Here is a 17,794-nt window from a genome sequence, read left to right as displayed (position 1 = left end):
TTGTATCGAGAAATTCACTCCAGGCTCTGCCTTCATGGATTGATTAATTTGTGTCGAGAAATTCACTCCAGGCTCTGCCTTCATGGATTGATTAGTTTGTGTCGAGAAATTCACTCCAGGCTCTACCTTCATGGATTGATTGGTTTGTGTCGAGAAATTCACTCCAGGCTCTACCTTCATGGATTGATTAGTTTGTATTGAGAAATTCACTCCAGGCTCTACCTTCATGGATTGATTAGTTTGTGTCGAGAAATTCACTCCAGGCTCGACCTTCATGGATTGATTAGTTTGTGTCGAGAAATTCACTCCAGGCTCTACCCTGATTTATGAGACATGATAGGCATCAAGTTTACTAGTTATGGAGAGACCTTTACAATTCGACAAAGCACTGGAGCTAGCCATTGGCCCGGCTGGGCTCCCAGGTCTACGACATATTGACAATGTCCTAAAAAGGGTGAAGCTGCTAGGTAAGTTGGCTGGGGATATTTATTTGATGAATGCATTTAATTATGCCTTTGATTTTGTTTTAGCTGTTAAAACTGCCACTTGTAGTACGATATCACTCAAAGGCTGATTTGCAGTCCAAAAGGCAAGCCACGGCTTGCCTTCACCTTGCAAGGAATCCATTATATCAACTAGCAACGGTACCCGCCCTATGGGCGGGGCTTCACTTGGGAAGCCCAAATGAAAAGGTAAAATATCAGAAATTGAAGGCTTTTTTATTTTAAACTATTCATATAAACATCCGTTGAATCATATCACACGCAAATCATTAAAATCTAAACGGTATCTTTAGAATTTCAATAAAAGCCACATCACTGTTCATATCGGTAAATATTATTCCATCGTGTTTCAAATCGTGATCGATACACTATGATCGTGATGATCATGATCGTGAATCGTGATCGATAATCGTGTTCACAATCGCTATGTCGTATGTACTCCCGATACTTGTACCAAATTCCTGATACGTGTAACTGTACCAAATCAACAGTTAAAAGGATTTTGAGCCGATAGCTGTTACGGCCTTGGCAAGATCGATGGAGACAGCGATCTGTTAGCGTATTCACCGCCCAAATAGCTATGTGGAATTCTCTCACGTAGAGATTAAACGTTACGGCTGTTACGGCCTTGGCAAGATCGATGGAGACAGCGTTTATTATACTTTTAATGAAGGACACTGTCTCCAGCCCCACTCCCCATCACGGACGGGGCTCAGCGGTTTACCCGAGCCTGACGGCGAAGGGCAAGGTACACGCTGGCCCGTCCATTGTAGCGCACGTGCGGCCCCGGACATCGAAGGGCATTAAACGTTCATTAAACATTAAACGTTCATTAAAGGATTACGAAACGAAAAACATTACGAAATTACGTTCACACCGTCACGTCAAACGCTACCGTGAACACATACATCGTCACAATGAGAACATCGTCACAATGGACGTTATGTGAACGTGAATGTTATGTGGGAGTCCAAACCTGAGAATACTGGAGACCAAAGCTGAAATTGGGAAAACTAAATAGCCTATTTTACTCCTGGAGATCCCAGGATTACCCACCCAAAATATCGTTTCGATCGGTTGAGCAGTTTTTGCGGTGCCTTTGAACAGATGGACGGACATTTGGCGAATTATAGTAAGATGTTACCAATATGCAACTTTCGAAATGATGTAATCCGCCCCAGAATGCTCGGTGTGCATGCACAGAAACTCCTAGAAATGGCAGTGTTCAGGGCACCATAAAGTATACAGTGTGTGCGAGATAAGGAGTGTTACCTGAAATGGCCACAAAGCTTCTCAAATAAGTCGAAAATACTTGAAAACGTACCTGAGGGAAAGGACTGTGCCTCTGCACAACGAAAGAGTTGGAGAACCTTCTCGGCTCACTAAACGGCTAGCAGCCCATACTGCAAACTCCCGACCATGTGGGCCTGTGCAAGGCCCGAATGGACGGTTGTGTGCTACACAATCCACGATGGATCGCTTCCAGTGAATGGACTTTGAGCTTGTGGGAGCGCCTCCTCTGAACATGGTAGGCTTGGTGATTTATTTAATGGACGTCTGCAATTGGAAAGACGATGGTGTGTGTTATTGCCAAATAACGGTAACCAACCTTTCGGCAAAGGACATCTTGGTGATGTGAAAATACACGAACCTCGTATATCTGGATTGGGCACATCTGAACACTGATGGGAAGGACATAGCTGGGCCTTGTGAAAGTACAGTGTAAGTTTAACAGCTCGCAGTGCAGTCGTGGCGTGGCAGTTCTGAGACGGGCCTCGTTTCCAAAAGCTTGGAATCTAAATCCTGTTGAACCCACTATGTCTGGAATGCCAGTCCCACATCCTCACTACCAGGTCACTGCCTTTTAAGTGTGTTGTTTCACAAAATTGTTACTTTGAAGGGTCAGTAGTAATTTATGTCAGAACTAGAGCAATGTGACTGTGTCACCAATATGCTGCCGCATATTCCCACAACGGGTAGATGCCCTCGTTCACTGTCTTAATAATAAACAAGTTTGATTTAAATCTCTTCAGCTGTTTTCAAGTATCACATTTTCACCAGCCATGACAGATTTCACTGAAGCAGCTGCAGAGAAGGGATTTTTTAAAGTATTGGCTTTCAAACTAATATGACGCCACACCATGTGACATATGACCTTAAACTAGGGTAAAAAATGTACACTCTGCATATGTATCGGTAGGGGATCACGTTTGTGAAGTTTTGTGTTGATCGGATAAGGTTAGTTTTCTATCCAAGATGGCTGCTAAACCACGTGACCTGCGACATTATCATTTTCAAACTATATGCAACAGTGCTGTTACATGATATTTGTAAAAATTCACATCGATAGGGTTAGTGGTTTCAGAGATATAATTATTTAATATTTTATTTCAATCCAATATGGCTGCCACACCATGTAACCAATGATATTTTCTTGATAATCTTTTAATCGCCATGCCTAGTCAATGACACATGTAAAGTTTCGAGTCAATCCATTTAGTGGTTTGGGAGAAGATGCTTTTTTAAGGTTTTAGGTTAAATCCAATATGGCTGCCAAACCATGTGACCTATGGTGTCGTAACTTTAATATTTCAATACAAATGGGTCATAGATCATGTGCATGCAATTTCAGATTTTTAGGATAAGGAATTCGATTAAAACATTTTTGGCTGGTAAACCACTTCACCTATGATGTCATCATTATCATGCTTTTGTTCCCCATTGGGAGTACTTGACAATGTGCCAACCTTCAAATTTTTCCATTCAACGGTTTCCGAGAAATAATTTTTTAATTATTTGCGTTTAATCCAAGATGGTTGCCATACCACGTGACCTATGACATCACAATTATCATAAAAACATTCTGCACGGGTGTCACTCCTACCCTGAAAGTTTAGTCTCAATCGGACATGTGGTTGCTGAGAAAAATGAGGTTTAGCCCATATGGACGGACGGACGGACAACCCAAAAACATAATGCCTCCAGCCACCTTCGAGGGCGGAGGCATAAAAATGATTTTATATATAATAATAATATTGTATATAAATAAACTTTGATTCTTGAACTTGCAACTTGATTGCCAACCTTTCTGCGCAACCAAGGAGAGGATGGCTACACCTTTCGGCTTATGGTGAAATTATTATGAACATCGATGCAATTGACAGAGAAAATCCGTCATCTGATCCTAACCAAAGATTTTGACTTTGTTGTTTCAGCAAGAAATGTTCTTGAAGCGGAAGAAGGATCGAAGGAAAAAGAGCAGCAAATCATCTGCAGGGAAAGATGACGCAGAGCCTGGCCTGCCTGAGGACGTGCAGGGGTTTGTTCCGCAAGCGAGCCCGGGGATAGGATCCACTCTGCTTGGCCCAATATACCATCTCTGTACCAAAGCATTTCCCATGCACAGTCGTTTGTGCCATCGCCAAACAAACTTGCACATTTCCTTATATCCCGATCGTTAAATTATATATTTTTTTCAAAATTTGTACGTTGCAATTATTTTGCCTTTTTGGATGAATTTTTTGGCCATTTCATACACAACATAATTAGTCCAGGAATAATAGATTTAACCCGGAACAAATTCAAACAAAGCTGAAAATTTCAGGATATGTTCAGAAAACTGTCCTGAATAACATACTAAAAGTCCCCAGACATCCCCCTTGTGCTTCAACGGAAATTCAAGATGGCGTCCAAAATGGCAGCAATTTTGGCATTTTATCATATTACCACCTAAAAACATGATAGAAATGCAAACAGGGTGTCAAAATACATGTTTTCAAGCACGAGGATTGTTTTAAAGATTACATTATGAGTTTATATGACTTATATGTGTCATTCGATCGATTATGAACAATTTCAACTACTTATAAGATTATATTTTATCATCATCGTCTTCATCACTGTCAGGAAAAACTGGTCTAGTCTCTTCATCTTCTCCATCTTCATCCAGCAGTGATGGAAATGGTGCAGCATTGTTGCAGGTCTGGCCATTGCACTTGACGCATAAGGTGGAGCAAGGTAACCCAAGCTTCCTGCAACCGCACGACGAGCCACAGCCATCTGCTTTGCAGCAGCATGATACCATGTTTAGCAGAGTGTCAGGGGCAATGGGCTGGTCTGTTTCAACGGGAATGAGATTGTTATCCTGCAGTCTCCATCCCCACTCTGTTGGCTGCAAGGGATTGCCTGAGAAGTGGTGGTTTGCATGTTATGGTCAAACAAGATGTTACTGGATGTGGCTTTCTTTGCCTGCCGCTGTTGTTCAACTGCCTTTGTGGAGCTGGTGTTATAGCCATCAAATACAACAGTGTTGCCTGCTCCATAATGTTTCAAAGTATAGGAAACGTAACAATGACACACATCACTGTACTTCGATGGTTGTGGCCAGAACACCGACTGCAACAGATGACCCCCATCCACAACGTAGCGACACTTGTCGGGCATGTCTGGCTGTGCAGGGACAAACGACTTCAGGAGTGTACCTAGGGCACTCTTGTTTGTCTTCCGCATGGCGCCATCGTGAAACAGGGAAGAAGGTTGAGGGCCAAGTTCGTATGCCAGAAACTCTTCCAGGTCCGAGCTAGTCTTCAAGACACAGTTTATCTTGTTGAAGAAGAGATCAGGATTCACGACTGTGTTTTGCCCCCTGATGTTGATGCTATTATGCTTATCATTCAACGTCTTCACTTTGTCGCTGCGGTGCAGTGTGATCTCTGTGAAGCGTTTGCCGGCTATCCTAGAGGCCGCAGTAAGACCAACGTTCACTGCATCATCACAGTTGACCGAGACATCAGCTACAACTCCAGTCGCGATTGACACCAGACGGTCTCGTTGATAACCAGCAAATGGTGGATGCGCCTGCAACCACTGCACGAAAACACCATGATCCGTGTTGAATTTTTCTTTGGTGGATGAACGGAGATCCTTGTGTTGTTCCGAGTTAGTTGTGTGTACACCAGTGAACTCCTCCAGATCATCACAGACAGGGACACATTGAGGTAAAGCATGAACCCATTTTGCCAAGGTACTGTCGGTAATACCTCGACCATGGGTCATTCCCCCACTCATTTTCAGCATCCTCATCAAGAACTGCTCGATTGTTTGATCAGAGAAATTCCCAGCCCAGAATTCATTAGCTCGGCGGATTGTGAAGTAACCTTTGTCAGTGAACAAACTATACTCATCAGGTGGCATGACATTGTTGATGGATTCCATCTGCTGGGGCTAGAGTCTGGCAGATTTGGCATAAGGAAGATGACCAGCTGCGTGGAAATGTGGAATCATCTCCCTTACACTGTGAAGGTGGAGCTTCCAATCACCTGTCCTCTCAGCTCTGACAAAGTTCAGCATCAGGATAACCTGATGGACATATTGCACCCATAGCTTGCCAGTTCTACTATGGCTAGCTGCTTGGTCAAGCTGTTGTGACAGTAGTTGGTGGAACTGCGTAACAATTTCGTCCTCTTCTACATTAGCGGTGCCTACAACTTGGTGAATAGTGTTGTCGTGCACACAGGCTAGGTGTTCTCTATCAGTCTGGTTTAACGAGTCAGACTTCTCCAGCAGGACACTTATGAGAGCTAACAAGGAGAGAATGTGAGCCCGCACTGCTCGAGAGTAAGCATGGCCAGTCAGCATGTGTACCACAGACCCATTGGCATACACTCTTCCCCACAGTTCCGCTAACCCACTCCCTGACATGATGTGGCCTATACTACCAAGATATGACATCAGAAGATGAAATCCACCAAGTCGAACAATCACTCTGTCCAAGTCGTTGGAAGCAGCAACTATTTCTGAAGCCTTCTGGAACAAAGGCTGATCAAAAGTTACAGGACAGATTTTCAGATCATGTTTTTCACTTTGTTCTTGGGCAAAACACAGTGCAGAGTAGATGGTGCTGGGGTTACTAGGATCAAGATTGATGAAGGGGAGAGTTTCAATTCTGGAGGTATGAAACTCGACATTCCTCACAACAGTTTTCATGAATCCACTCCAAGGAACTCGAGATGATAGGTTCAACACATACCCAAGCATCCAAACCAAATCAAAAGCTGTCGCTTGAAGAATATGACTGTCAGAAATGTTCAGAGACTCAACTGTTACACACTGAAGCCCAGGAACTGGCGGTTTGCTGTAAGTCTTGATGGGGATTTGCGCAAATGTACCTAATAGCTCTGTTGATGGTGCTTTCGCTGTGCGCTTGATGGGCGACTTATCCACTGTTCCGTAAGGAGTTACACATGCTATTCCACCCATAGCATGAAATGTGTTGTGACCGGTCAGCGTAGCTACGTTGAAGTCCGCATTGTCAAACACAAATTGCGTAAAACCATTCAAGCCATAGGAAGGTTCGCAAGTGGGTATTAGACTATTCTCAAAGCGTTGCACTTCCTTGTAATCGTCAGCAAAGGTGATACTGCTCAGGATATATATCAGCTCACGTGAGGCGTAGTTGCGATGTATGTACAATGCAATGGCAAGTAGCAATGGTGAGCTAAATGACCTCGGCCTGCAGGTTGAAATGATGGAATGGGCTATGGCCATGCACCGTCTGTTTACAACTCTAGACTGTTTATCCTTCGGATCTAGCAATTTTTGCAAGAAACGCTTTAGTGAGTCAGGAATCAAGGTGTTACCATTCTCAGTGTCTTTCATTGTGGGGTATTCAGTGAGATCATAAATTGATAAGCGAATATCATCAAGAATAATTGATGCAGCCATTTCAATTATTCGATCATTTTCGTTATAATTCCCAGTTGTTCTGTCGGTCACCCACTTTTCACGAAGGATCCGGTGCACAGAGTCACGAAAACTGACAATGCTTTTCTTTCCAGGGATACTTGTGATGATGATGTCCTCACCATAACGTTCGTTCAGCTTCTGTTTGAAGTATTTGATGGAATACCCTTCTTCACCTTGAAGAAACGTTTCCATATGTTCCATGAGCACCGAAATAGAAAACTGACATTCATCATTCTCATCTATAAATGAACAGAATGTATTGAAGGCATAATCTCTTACAGCGTCAGCTGGTTTGCCAACGGATTGTGTTTTCTCAGTATTGGTAAAGAACTCAACACCACAGGCTCTATGGTATTTGGCCTCAGCTGCTACCAAATCTATGACAGCATCTATTCTCTTGGCAACTTTGCTGCCCCACTCATCACATCTTTCTCTTGCACGTTTCGAAACACTGTCCTTATATTCAATGGTCTGAACATTGCTGAAGGGTTTCCTTCGTTTGAGTGCGATTTTGCTACTAGTTTCTATCATAGCGGATATATCATATATTTCTTTTTTAGATTGTCCTTGGCACAAGCAACACAATTCAAGCAAGGTCAAGCGCATAACGTCTTAGCGGAGACACAATGTGCCAAAAATCATAAACTTACCAGTAGTATGTTCTTGAGTACTTTAGATACAGTTTGTTCATTTCTCTATCACAATCAAATACATTGATTTGTGATGATGATGCTAAAAGTGACAACACAGTGACGTGAGACTACAACTGAGAAGTCAGGTCATCTAGCGTGACATCATTCCCCTATGACGTCATTCGCCTATAATGTCATTCGCCTATGACGTCACAATACCATCGCGTCGCCCAGTGGGAATAAGACATCTATCTATAATTCCAGTAATCTCTGTGTGTTTGTGTGTTTGTCTGTGACCGCTGTTTCTCGACAACCACGGGTCCGATATACTTGAAACTTGCCAGGTATATTGCTGGGGACCCGAGGATGTGCCTTTTCAAGGTTTCATATTAATCGGACAAGTAGTTACCGAGCTATGGCGATTTATTTACCAAACTCCGCAAGCCGTTCGCTTTGGACCAAACCATTTCATGTAAATAGAGGGGGGGGGGGGATTGTCACCGTACTCGCAAGCCGTTCGCTTTCCGTTCACGCAAGCCGTTCGCTGGACCAAACCATTTCATGTAAATAGAGGGGGGGGGATATAATTTTAGATATATATATAGTACGGGCATGCCCTAGTATTATAAAATAAACCTATAATAGAATAAACCTAGGTCTTAAGAGCCTAGATAATATGTTTCAGAGTTACGGCCGTTTTTGGCCAACAATGACCTTGATAAATATCATTTGACCTTGAAAATGACACATATAAATCCTATAAACTCATAAGGTAATCTTTAAAACAATCCTCGTGCTTGAAAACATGTATTTTGACACCCTGTTTGCATTTCTATCATGTATTTAGGTGGTAATATGATAAAATGCCAAAATTGCTGCCATTTTGGACGCCATCTTGAATTTCCGCTGAAGCACAAGGGGGGTGTCTGGGGACTTTTAGTATGTTATTCAGGACAGTTTTCTGAACATATCCTGAAATTTTCAGCTTTGTTTGAATTTGTTCCGGGTTTCACCTTATTTGGTGCTAATGCTCTTGGACTAAATCCACCAAGTTTATACTCACTAAGCTACACTGGAAATACAAGGATGGAAAAGATGTAGCGAAGACTGTTGAGCTCTTGCACGTGTGCTGCCTTTTCAGACTACTGGTTCGACCTAAGTTGGTGGACCTTCTTCCTTTCCTCCTCGTTCGCACCGTGCTGGCGTTACCAAGCACGCTTCAACATATCGTCCAGGTGTGTAAGCGACACACACAAATACCCCACTGTAAAACAAAAAAATTGTCGAAATAGCTTCTTGTCACCTTGAGATATGCTGTGATGTCGTCGTTCCTGTAGGGTATACGAGACACGTTCAACAACTGGCAGGAGGAAAAGAGACTGAAACAAGCAGAGGAGGCCGAAGAACGAGCATTACTTGGTATAATCCTCACTGTGGGAGCCAGCATGAGATATAAACTTGGTATCTTGTGTTGCAATATCTAATTAGAGATGGGTTTGAATTTGTCAGGTTTTAAAAGAGAAGGTCTAATGCGATTTATTTGTTTATAAGATAATTTCCACTTGGCAAGAATATGATAATATTTGTGAATCTGAGGTAACAATGAGGATTTTACAACTGAAATGGAACTGGAAGAAAGCGATGCAGGTATAAATGCAAAGGTGAGACCACCAAAGGAAGGCGAAGAGTGCGTAGTGTTAACTAGAAGTACAAAAGAAACCCACATCCTCATGGCAAGGCATGAAGGAGATGGTCTCTATAACCTACTCTAGGGGAAATGGTTTTGTTTGTCTGTGAGCAGGATATCTCAAAAAAGTTGTGGACAGATTAGGATGGAACTTGGTGGACAGGTTAGTAGCATAAATGTGGGAGTTCTGGCCCAGAGCGGATCCCTGTATCCCCCCTTTGCATACAAACAGGAAGTTGAGACAAAAACAGGAAGTGAAACCGGAAGTGATCGAATTATTTAATTAACTCGTTATTAATTTAATTATTTATTTCAAATTTCTAAAATTTCAGATTTTCAAAAAAAATTGATTTTCAAAATTTCAGATTTGCCATTTTTCTCGATTTTCACGATTTTTGTGATTTTCACGATTTTCACGATTTCCTAGAATTTCTCAAAATTTCCAAAATGTCTAAAATTTCCATTTTTCTCGATTTTCATGATTTTCACGATTTTCTACATATGGCACAAGTGGGGAAAAAGTCAACACGTGACCAACATGTGACACAAAGGGTAGACTCCCACATCTCTCTTGTTTCTCAAAACAGTAAGTTTTTAACCTATATAGTTAACATTTTTGAAAAAACAACATATTGTAATGTACCATAGACAATGCAATTCATCGCTATATAGGAACCCCCACCCCTTACATATTACGAAGCATTCGTTTACGTGTTTTTTCAAATATTTGTTGAACAACAACATCATTAACTTTCAATCGAATGAATAACCCATGCTCTCCAACTAGAATCTGAGAAACCTCGATTGCACAAATAACCTTACAATTTACCCCCATCAAATCTAGAGGATTGATACAACAAGCATCAATATGATTTGAGATCTCGCGAGATCTTGTCGGGGCGGTCACGGTTTTTCGAAGCTGTTCCACGATCTTCACGCACGCTCGAAGTTAAGTAATTGTTCACAATTGTATTTTTGTCGAAACTGTATTTATCTTATGTGTGTGTACCTATCGTGTGTCCCTCGGAAGATTTTCAGTGTTAATCTTTCACACCTGTATAAAATAGTCGAGTATTTCGTGCCGCGCGGCCTAGTTGTTGAAGCTTCCGACCTTGAGGCTTGGTTCTCTCTGGGCATCCAAAGTGGTTATTTTTTCATTCGTGTGTTTGTCAAATTTCAACTTGTTATTTTATCGTTTATGCATTATTGTTTGTTTATAGTTAGTTTTGGTTTGAATTTCCTGTAACTCGTAATTAATTAATCGTGTTCTGTTTGCTCCGCGTGTGCGGCCTTGAACCCCCGTCGGTGTTTGTTAACTTAAGTTCCCTACTTCGTGTTTTGCTTGGCTCTTAGATTTTTCCCTTCTACCCCGAACATAATACTCTTTGTCTAACGTTTTAAATCCCCATCCCGCCAAAAACAAACAAACCAAAAAAAAATCCAAAAACATTTATTTTCCTTTCTCCACGTGTGCTGTTGTCTCATCGTGTACTTCTGTCCAGGTGTGCTGTTCGCCCCGCCCCCATTATCTCCTTGCCATCCACCTTTTGCCCTGTTCACGTGACTCGTGGTTGCCCCTCTCGGCCCTCTCCCCGTTGGTATTTTGTGAATATAAGATTGTTCACGGTTCTGTTTAAATATTATTTAAATATGTTTAAACTTTCCCCTTCAGTGTTTTATTCAGTGGTATATTACAACACACTGTTTTTCTTCCTATTTAAAAGGCTTTTTTCAATTTCCTCTCCAACTCATTTCACTTCCAAAAAAATTAATTCAATCTCTTATACTTCTCCCTCACTACATGTTCTAAATTCACATTCATTCCATCCCTCCTCCATCGTTCTTAATCAGATTGCTAACTTGAAAATCACAATAAACCCAATTTGTTATCAATGTTCGTCTTTCATTAATCATCCACTTTCTAAACTCCCCTCTTGCCCCTCCCCTCCAAATCCCCCCCCTTGCCCCGACACTCCTAAACTTCCCCCTTGCCCTTCCCCTCCTAAACTCCCCCCTTGCCCTTCCCCTCCTAAACTCCCCCCTTGCCCCTCCCCTCCAAATCCCCCCCCTTGCCTCGACACTCCTAAACTCCCCCCTTTCCCCTCCCCTCCTGAACAAACCCCTCACTCCTCCCCTTCAAAACTCCCCCCCAAACCCTCCCATTCAAATCTCCCGCCATACCATTCCTCTCCAATTCTCCTTCCTCCCCCCTCCTCCTCCTCAAAGCTGCCTCCTCCCCACTTCGTCTCCCTTCTATCTCATACCTCCACCTCCCCCAACCTTCTACTTTCCTCTGCCCCCCCTCAAACAACCCCTCACTGTGCCTCATCCCTTCACCATCAAACCTTTCGTCCTCCTCATATTTCCCTTTCTTGTAACTCTTCTGTAATCTCTGACTCTGACACACTATCAACTGCTCTCCCTACCTCCCCCTCTCATCCTTCATCTTACCCTACCCCTCCCCTCCCCTGTCCGGTACCCGATGCTCCCCCTCTCTCTTCATTAACGGTATGGACCTCAAACATCCGGACATCCGGAGCCTTCGCTCAAACCTGACTGATCTCTCCATACAGGTTGCTTCTGACAATTCAGACTTGATCTGCTTAACAGAAACTTTCCTCCTTCAAGATGTCTCTGATTCTTTAATATCTCTTTCTGGTTACTCCCTCCTCCGGTATGATAGACCTGAGCCTCGTCCTGGTGGTGGGGTGGCTATCTTTATCAAAAACTCTCTTCCTCACTCTCCTTGCACTGCCCTCTCTCCACCTCACCCCCAGGAGTACCTCTGGCTACGGCTTCCTCTCCGCTCCCACCTTTTGTTCATATGTGTTCTGTACCGTCCTCCAAACAGTGATGACTCCATTTACATTTCACTGTCTGACAACATGGAACAACTTCTATCCACTCATCCCAACTCTCTCTCCCTCATATGTGGCGACTTCAACTGTCATCATGCCAGCTGGCTGGGTGTGGGTTCCTCTCTCACCAGTCATGGCACCTCAGCAAAGGACTTCTGTGACTCACTGGGATTGACACAATCTGTCAATTTCCTGACCCGGATCTCAGCCAATGGAGTATCTTCTCTTCTAGACTTGGTTATGACAAACTTCCCTGCTAATGTCTGCTGCTCTTCTTCTGCTCCAATCGGTTCTTCTGATCATGTGCTTGTTAAAGTGGACATCTCTCTGGCTATTCTCAGAGAGCCTCCTCAGCGTCGACGAGTCTGGCATTTCACTCAGGCCGACTGGCACAGTCTTCAAGGAGCCATCAATCATCTGGACTGGTCTCCCATCTCCACTGCCTCTGACATCAATTCTTCCAAAGCAAACTGCTCTCTCTCTTGCACAGATTTATCCCATCTCGTCTTCAGTTGTCTTACCCTTCCTCCCGTCCATGGTACACTGAATCTTGTGGTGAGGCAGTTGCCCTGAAAGAACTTGCCTTTGCCTCTTGGAAGGCTAATCCAACTGAAGGCAATCTCCGTTCCTTCCACCAAGCTCGGAACAAGTGTGTGTCTACCATCAGGAGTGCCAGGAAGCACTATCTCTCCACACTCATGAATGAACTCTCAAACCTGTCCCCTTCCTCCAAATCCTGGTGGCGTCTGGTCAAATCCGTTTCTGGTGTTTGTTCCCCCTCCATCCCCTCCCGTACCTCAAATGGCTACACAGTTGACACCGCACCTGACAAAGCCGAATGCCTCAACTATGTGTTTGCCTCAAAATCTTGTGTCCCAAACCCATCTCTCTCTGTTCCCACCTTACCCAGTCGAACCCAACTGCTCCTGGACTCTGTGTCCTTCTCTCCTGACAAGGTGGAGAAGTTTTTGTCAAACCTCGACTCTGATTCTGCAACTGGACCAGACGGCATCAGCCCACGGGTCCTAAAATCCTGCTCTGCCGCTCGATCTCACCCTCTCTCTGTTCTTTTCACCCTCTCTTTTGCTCAAGGTCATCTGCCAGCATCCTGGAAATCAGCAAACATCACCGCTTTACACAAAAGACGTGCAAAAACAGATCCTTGCAACTACAGACCAATCAGCCTGCTCCCAATTATCAGCAAAGTCATGGAATCCATCATTGCTTCGGATATCAAATCCTTCCTCTTCTCCAATAGCTTTATCTCCGATCATCAATTTGGATTCAGACCAGGTCATTCTACTCTGGACATGCTGCTTCTGCTGTCTCAACAATGGATGGAGGTCCTCAATGCCAAACAGGAAATCAGAGCTGTCTCCCTTGACATATCACGTGCCTTCGATACGGTCTGGCACCCAGCTCTGCTCACCAAACTCTCCTCCTATGGTATCCATGGAAATCTCCATGCATGACTTGCGGACTTCCTCTCTGGTCGTAGTCAACGTGTGGCCCTGAATGGATTTCTCTCATCTCCCCTGCCTGTTCAGGCTGGAGTTCCCCAAGGCAGTGTTCTGGGCCCTGTGCTTTTTCTGGTCTTTATCAGTTGTTACGGATTCGTCACTTCCGTTGTTGTGGTTCTCATCCACTGTAAACATTTTTGGTTGCATGTACTATTATTGTTATAGTTTAAGTGAAATAGAGATAGCTGTTTTCAAAAGGTAAAAAAAGTTAGTGTTTTAAAAGAAACCGGAAACTGGATCGGGAACCGGACGAGGAAAAGAAGAGGAAGAGGAAGAAGAGGCGGAGCGAGTAAGGTGGAGAAGAAGCCAAGCTGCTTTGAGGTCTTGAGCAAACGCTGGTGAACGGGGGTCACAAGTGAACTTTGGATTTCCTGGGAAAGGGATTCCTGCGACAGAGTTGTCATCGCTGTGACAGATAAACCTGCATGGCAGCTTTTGCGGTTGATTCCGAAGAGAATTGTTGGAGTGCCCTTACGTATCGAGTACGGGCCGTTGTCCATTTTGCCTCGCGCCTGATTTCGCATCGCTCTCGGCTCTTCACCTCGCTTCAACCATTTCACCGCATCCAGACGTTAACCTGGTGTGTGTGTGTAACGTGGATTTTGAGTGGGAATTTGCGGTTCGCCGATTGGGAGCCGTTGAACGTCCATACCCGACGGTGTGATTTCCCAGTCGCCTTTTGAGGACCCCTTTGCCTGTCTTTGGCAGAGTGACTGTCAACCGAACGGGATTCTGGTCTCGATACGACATCATTCTGACGATCACTGGAGCGTGGATCGACTTTGGCTTGAAGCCGGGACAGAGACATTGGGAATGTTATTTTCGCTCACTTGGAGCACAATGAGTTATATTGTACGAAACTGATGGTACCATCATAGGAATGATATATTGGTTGTACAATTGATTACTATTGTTTTTGTTCTGTTATTCTTGTGTGACCTTAATACAATACTTGTTTGTTGGTAACAATTGGTGTGGTTTCACCATTGATCTTTGACACACAGAATAACACATCTTTCTGCCGTGACTCATCTCGGGGCTCGGAGGTACACCGTGACCGGGGTTTGGGGAGGAGCACGTAACAGAAATTGGGGGCCTCGTCCGGGATAGAATTCCCTAACATTCCCAAAATTCCCAAATTTGGAATTTTCTAACATTCCCAAATTTTTCAAAACAAATTGAATTTCTTTTTGTTTGAAGGTTAACAGGTGCTAACTGATAGTCACCATGGTGTTTGACGCAGAAAATTTGTGGCGACCCCTAATGAGGCACAGTTCCAGGCATTAAAAAGATCGGAACTCATGATATTGGCCAAATATTTTAACTTGGAGGTCCGAATTAGTATGAAGAAAGCAGAGATTCAGACATTGGTGGTGGAGCCTCTCGTGGGACAAGGAACATGGGAAGAGGTAGCTTTGGATTGGTTACCCGAGGAAAAAGGAAATGTGGAGCTCCAGAAAATGGAGATGCAACTGCAGAGCCAGGAAAGGTTAAAAGAGTTGGAATGGAAAGCCGAGGAAAGAAGAGCAAAGGAAAGAGCAGAACAGGAACGAGAACTCGAGGAAAGAAGAGCAGAGGAAAGAGCAGAGGAAAGGAGAGCTGAAAAGGAAAGAGCAGAACAGGAACGAGAACTCGAGGAGAGAAGAGCAGAGGAAAGGAGAGCCGAAAGGGAGTTAAAGGAACGTGACATGGAGTATCAGAAGGAACTTAAACTCAAGGAGCCGGAATTACTGGGAGAACGGAGAGAAGTAGTATCCATGCCGGCTAGTTTGACAACTAGTCAGAACTCTTGGGATGTTGGTAGGCATGTGAGGCTGGTTCCACCCTTCAATGAAAAGGAGGTAGCCTAGTTCTTTTTACATTTTGAGAAAGTGGCTCAAATGCTAAAATGGCCTGTGGGGTCCTGGACTATGTTAGTGCAAAGTGTTCTGGTGGGTAAAGCTCAAGATATATTTTCGGCTTTACCGATTGACCAATGTGCAGATTATGAGATAGTGAAGAAAGCCATTCTCAAAGCCTATGAATTGGTCCCTGAAGCCTACCGACAAAAATTCAGGAATGCCAGGAAGAGGGAGAGTGAGACCCACGTGGAGTTTGCCAGAATGAAGGAAACCATGTTTGATAGGTGGTGTGACTCGAAGGAGATTGGGAAAGACTTCAACCTGTAATGACAATTGATCTTGGTGGAGGAATTCAAACAGTGTGTCCACGTGGATATTAAAGTACATCTGGATGAAAAGAAAGTACCAGAGTTGTATGAGGCAGCAACCATAGCAGATGACTATGCCTTGACACACAGGATGGGTTTCCACAAACCTAACTTCCCGCCTAGAGTTAGCCAGGGGAGTTATGGTAAATCAGGTTCGGAGAACAGATGTTCATGGAGGCGGCCTAGAGAGGACTATGGGGACAAATCTGATACCGCGACTTTTAGGGGTCAGAAGACTACAGTTCCAAGACAGACTTATCTTCCAGGGGGCCCGAGGCAGACCACGAGTTTTTCCTCCGGGCCTACTTGCGCTTTTTGCAAGAAACCTGGGCATTTGATGTCCCAATGTTACACCCTGAAAAGGAAAAATCAGGAGCGGATTCAAACTCGTGCAACTCTGAATGCATTGGCCAATGCGAGAAATCGTCCTTGGAGGACAGTGCCTTGTGAAGGTTCCCGTGCCAAAGTTACGGCATCACAGAACGACCTTGTTCAAGAGGGTTACAAACCTTTTATTTCAGAGGGGTTTGTGTCACTGGATGGAGACTTAACGAACCAGAGACCTGTTAGGGTATTGAGGGACACAGGAGCACATCAATATTTGATGCTTGAAGGCATTTTGCCATTGTCAGAGAAGACGGCAACTGGTGTTAGTGTTCCTTTACAGGGGGTTGGTGGCTATGTTAAAGCTCCTCTTCATGTCATCCATTTGAAGTCTGATTTGGTTTCAGGACCGGTCACCGTAGGTTTACAAGCCACTCTTCCTGTAGAGGGAATCTCTTTTATTATCGGGAATGATTTGGCCGGTGGCCGAGTTTCTGGTAATCTGATGTTGGTTGAAAAGCCCAGTATGGAAAATAACACCGCACAGTTAGAGCAGGAGATTCCGGGTATCTTTCCATCGTGTGCAGTCACAGGAAGTGCAGGAAGGGCTTCCTCGCGCCGGAGCTTGGAGCCGCGTGTGGACGGTGGACAAGACGACGGACAGATACCACATTTCCCCACACGAGGTTTTGGACAACTGCTGGGCTCTTGGAAGCTGAAGGCCGCATTGGACTTGACGGTAGAGAATCGAAAGGAGGCCGTCTAATCTGCTCGCCTCACGCTTGTTGTGTTTTCGACGCGCGGCGTTCTACACCGCCATTTTGGACCACTTCCCGCATGAGTGGCTACCCCAGTTTCAACAGCCGCCAAGCTCCTGAAAGTACTCTTTGGGAAGCCAAGCTAAGTGCCGGCTGAAGGGGTTTATTTTCATTTTATCTTTCCCTTGACACCCCCCCCCCCCCACCCCCCACTCCCCAGAATTTCCATGTTTTAAACGTTTCCCGGTGTGTACCCTGGATAAGAATAGGTACACCGTATCCCTGCGTGTCGTAAGAGACGACTAAGAGGGTTGGCGTCAGGAAGGGCATCCGGCCATAAAAACATTGCCTCAAAAAAAAAGGGAACCATGACAATTACAACTACATATGGGCAGGGTACAGCCCGAAGTGGAGATCGGTTTCTGAGGTTTGGGACATGGAATGTAGGGACAATGACAGGGAGATCAGGAGAAGTGGTGGAAGTATTGGTCAGAAGAAGAGTGGACATATGTTGTGTGCAAGAGACGAGATGGAAGGGAAGTGGTGTGAGAATGGTGAA

General features: G+C 44.3%; 1 protein-coding gene across 1 annotated transcript in view; it reads left to right on the top strand.

Annotated features, from left to right (window-relative positions):
• DNAJC1 (DnaJ heat shock protein family (Hsp40) member C1) overlaps window positions 1–17,794 on the top strand; it is a 74,251-nt gene that overhangs the window by 10,462 nt on the left and 45,995 nt on the right. Inside the window, exons 6-8 of the mRNA XM_068119716.2 lie at window positions 3,719–3,822; window positions 9,021–9,114; window positions 9,217–9,298. Of these exons, the coding sequence (XP_067975817.1) occupies window positions 3,719–3,822; window positions 9,021–9,114; window positions 9,217–9,298 (280 nt within the window). The remainder of the gene's footprint in view (window positions 1–3,718; window positions 3,823–9,020; window positions 9,115–9,216; window positions 9,299–17,794) is intronic.

Source organism: Myxine glutinosa, chromosome 6 (genome assembly GCF_964187855.1).
Source record: "Myxine glutinosa chromosome 6, kmMyxGlut1.1, whole genome shotgun sequence".
Lineage (NCBI taxonomy): Eukaryota > Metazoa > Chordata > Myxini > Myxiniformes > Myxinidae > Myxine > Myxine glutinosa.
The sequence above is the reverse complement of the archived record's forward strand: the minus strand, read 5'-3'. Positions and strand labels throughout refer to the sequence as shown.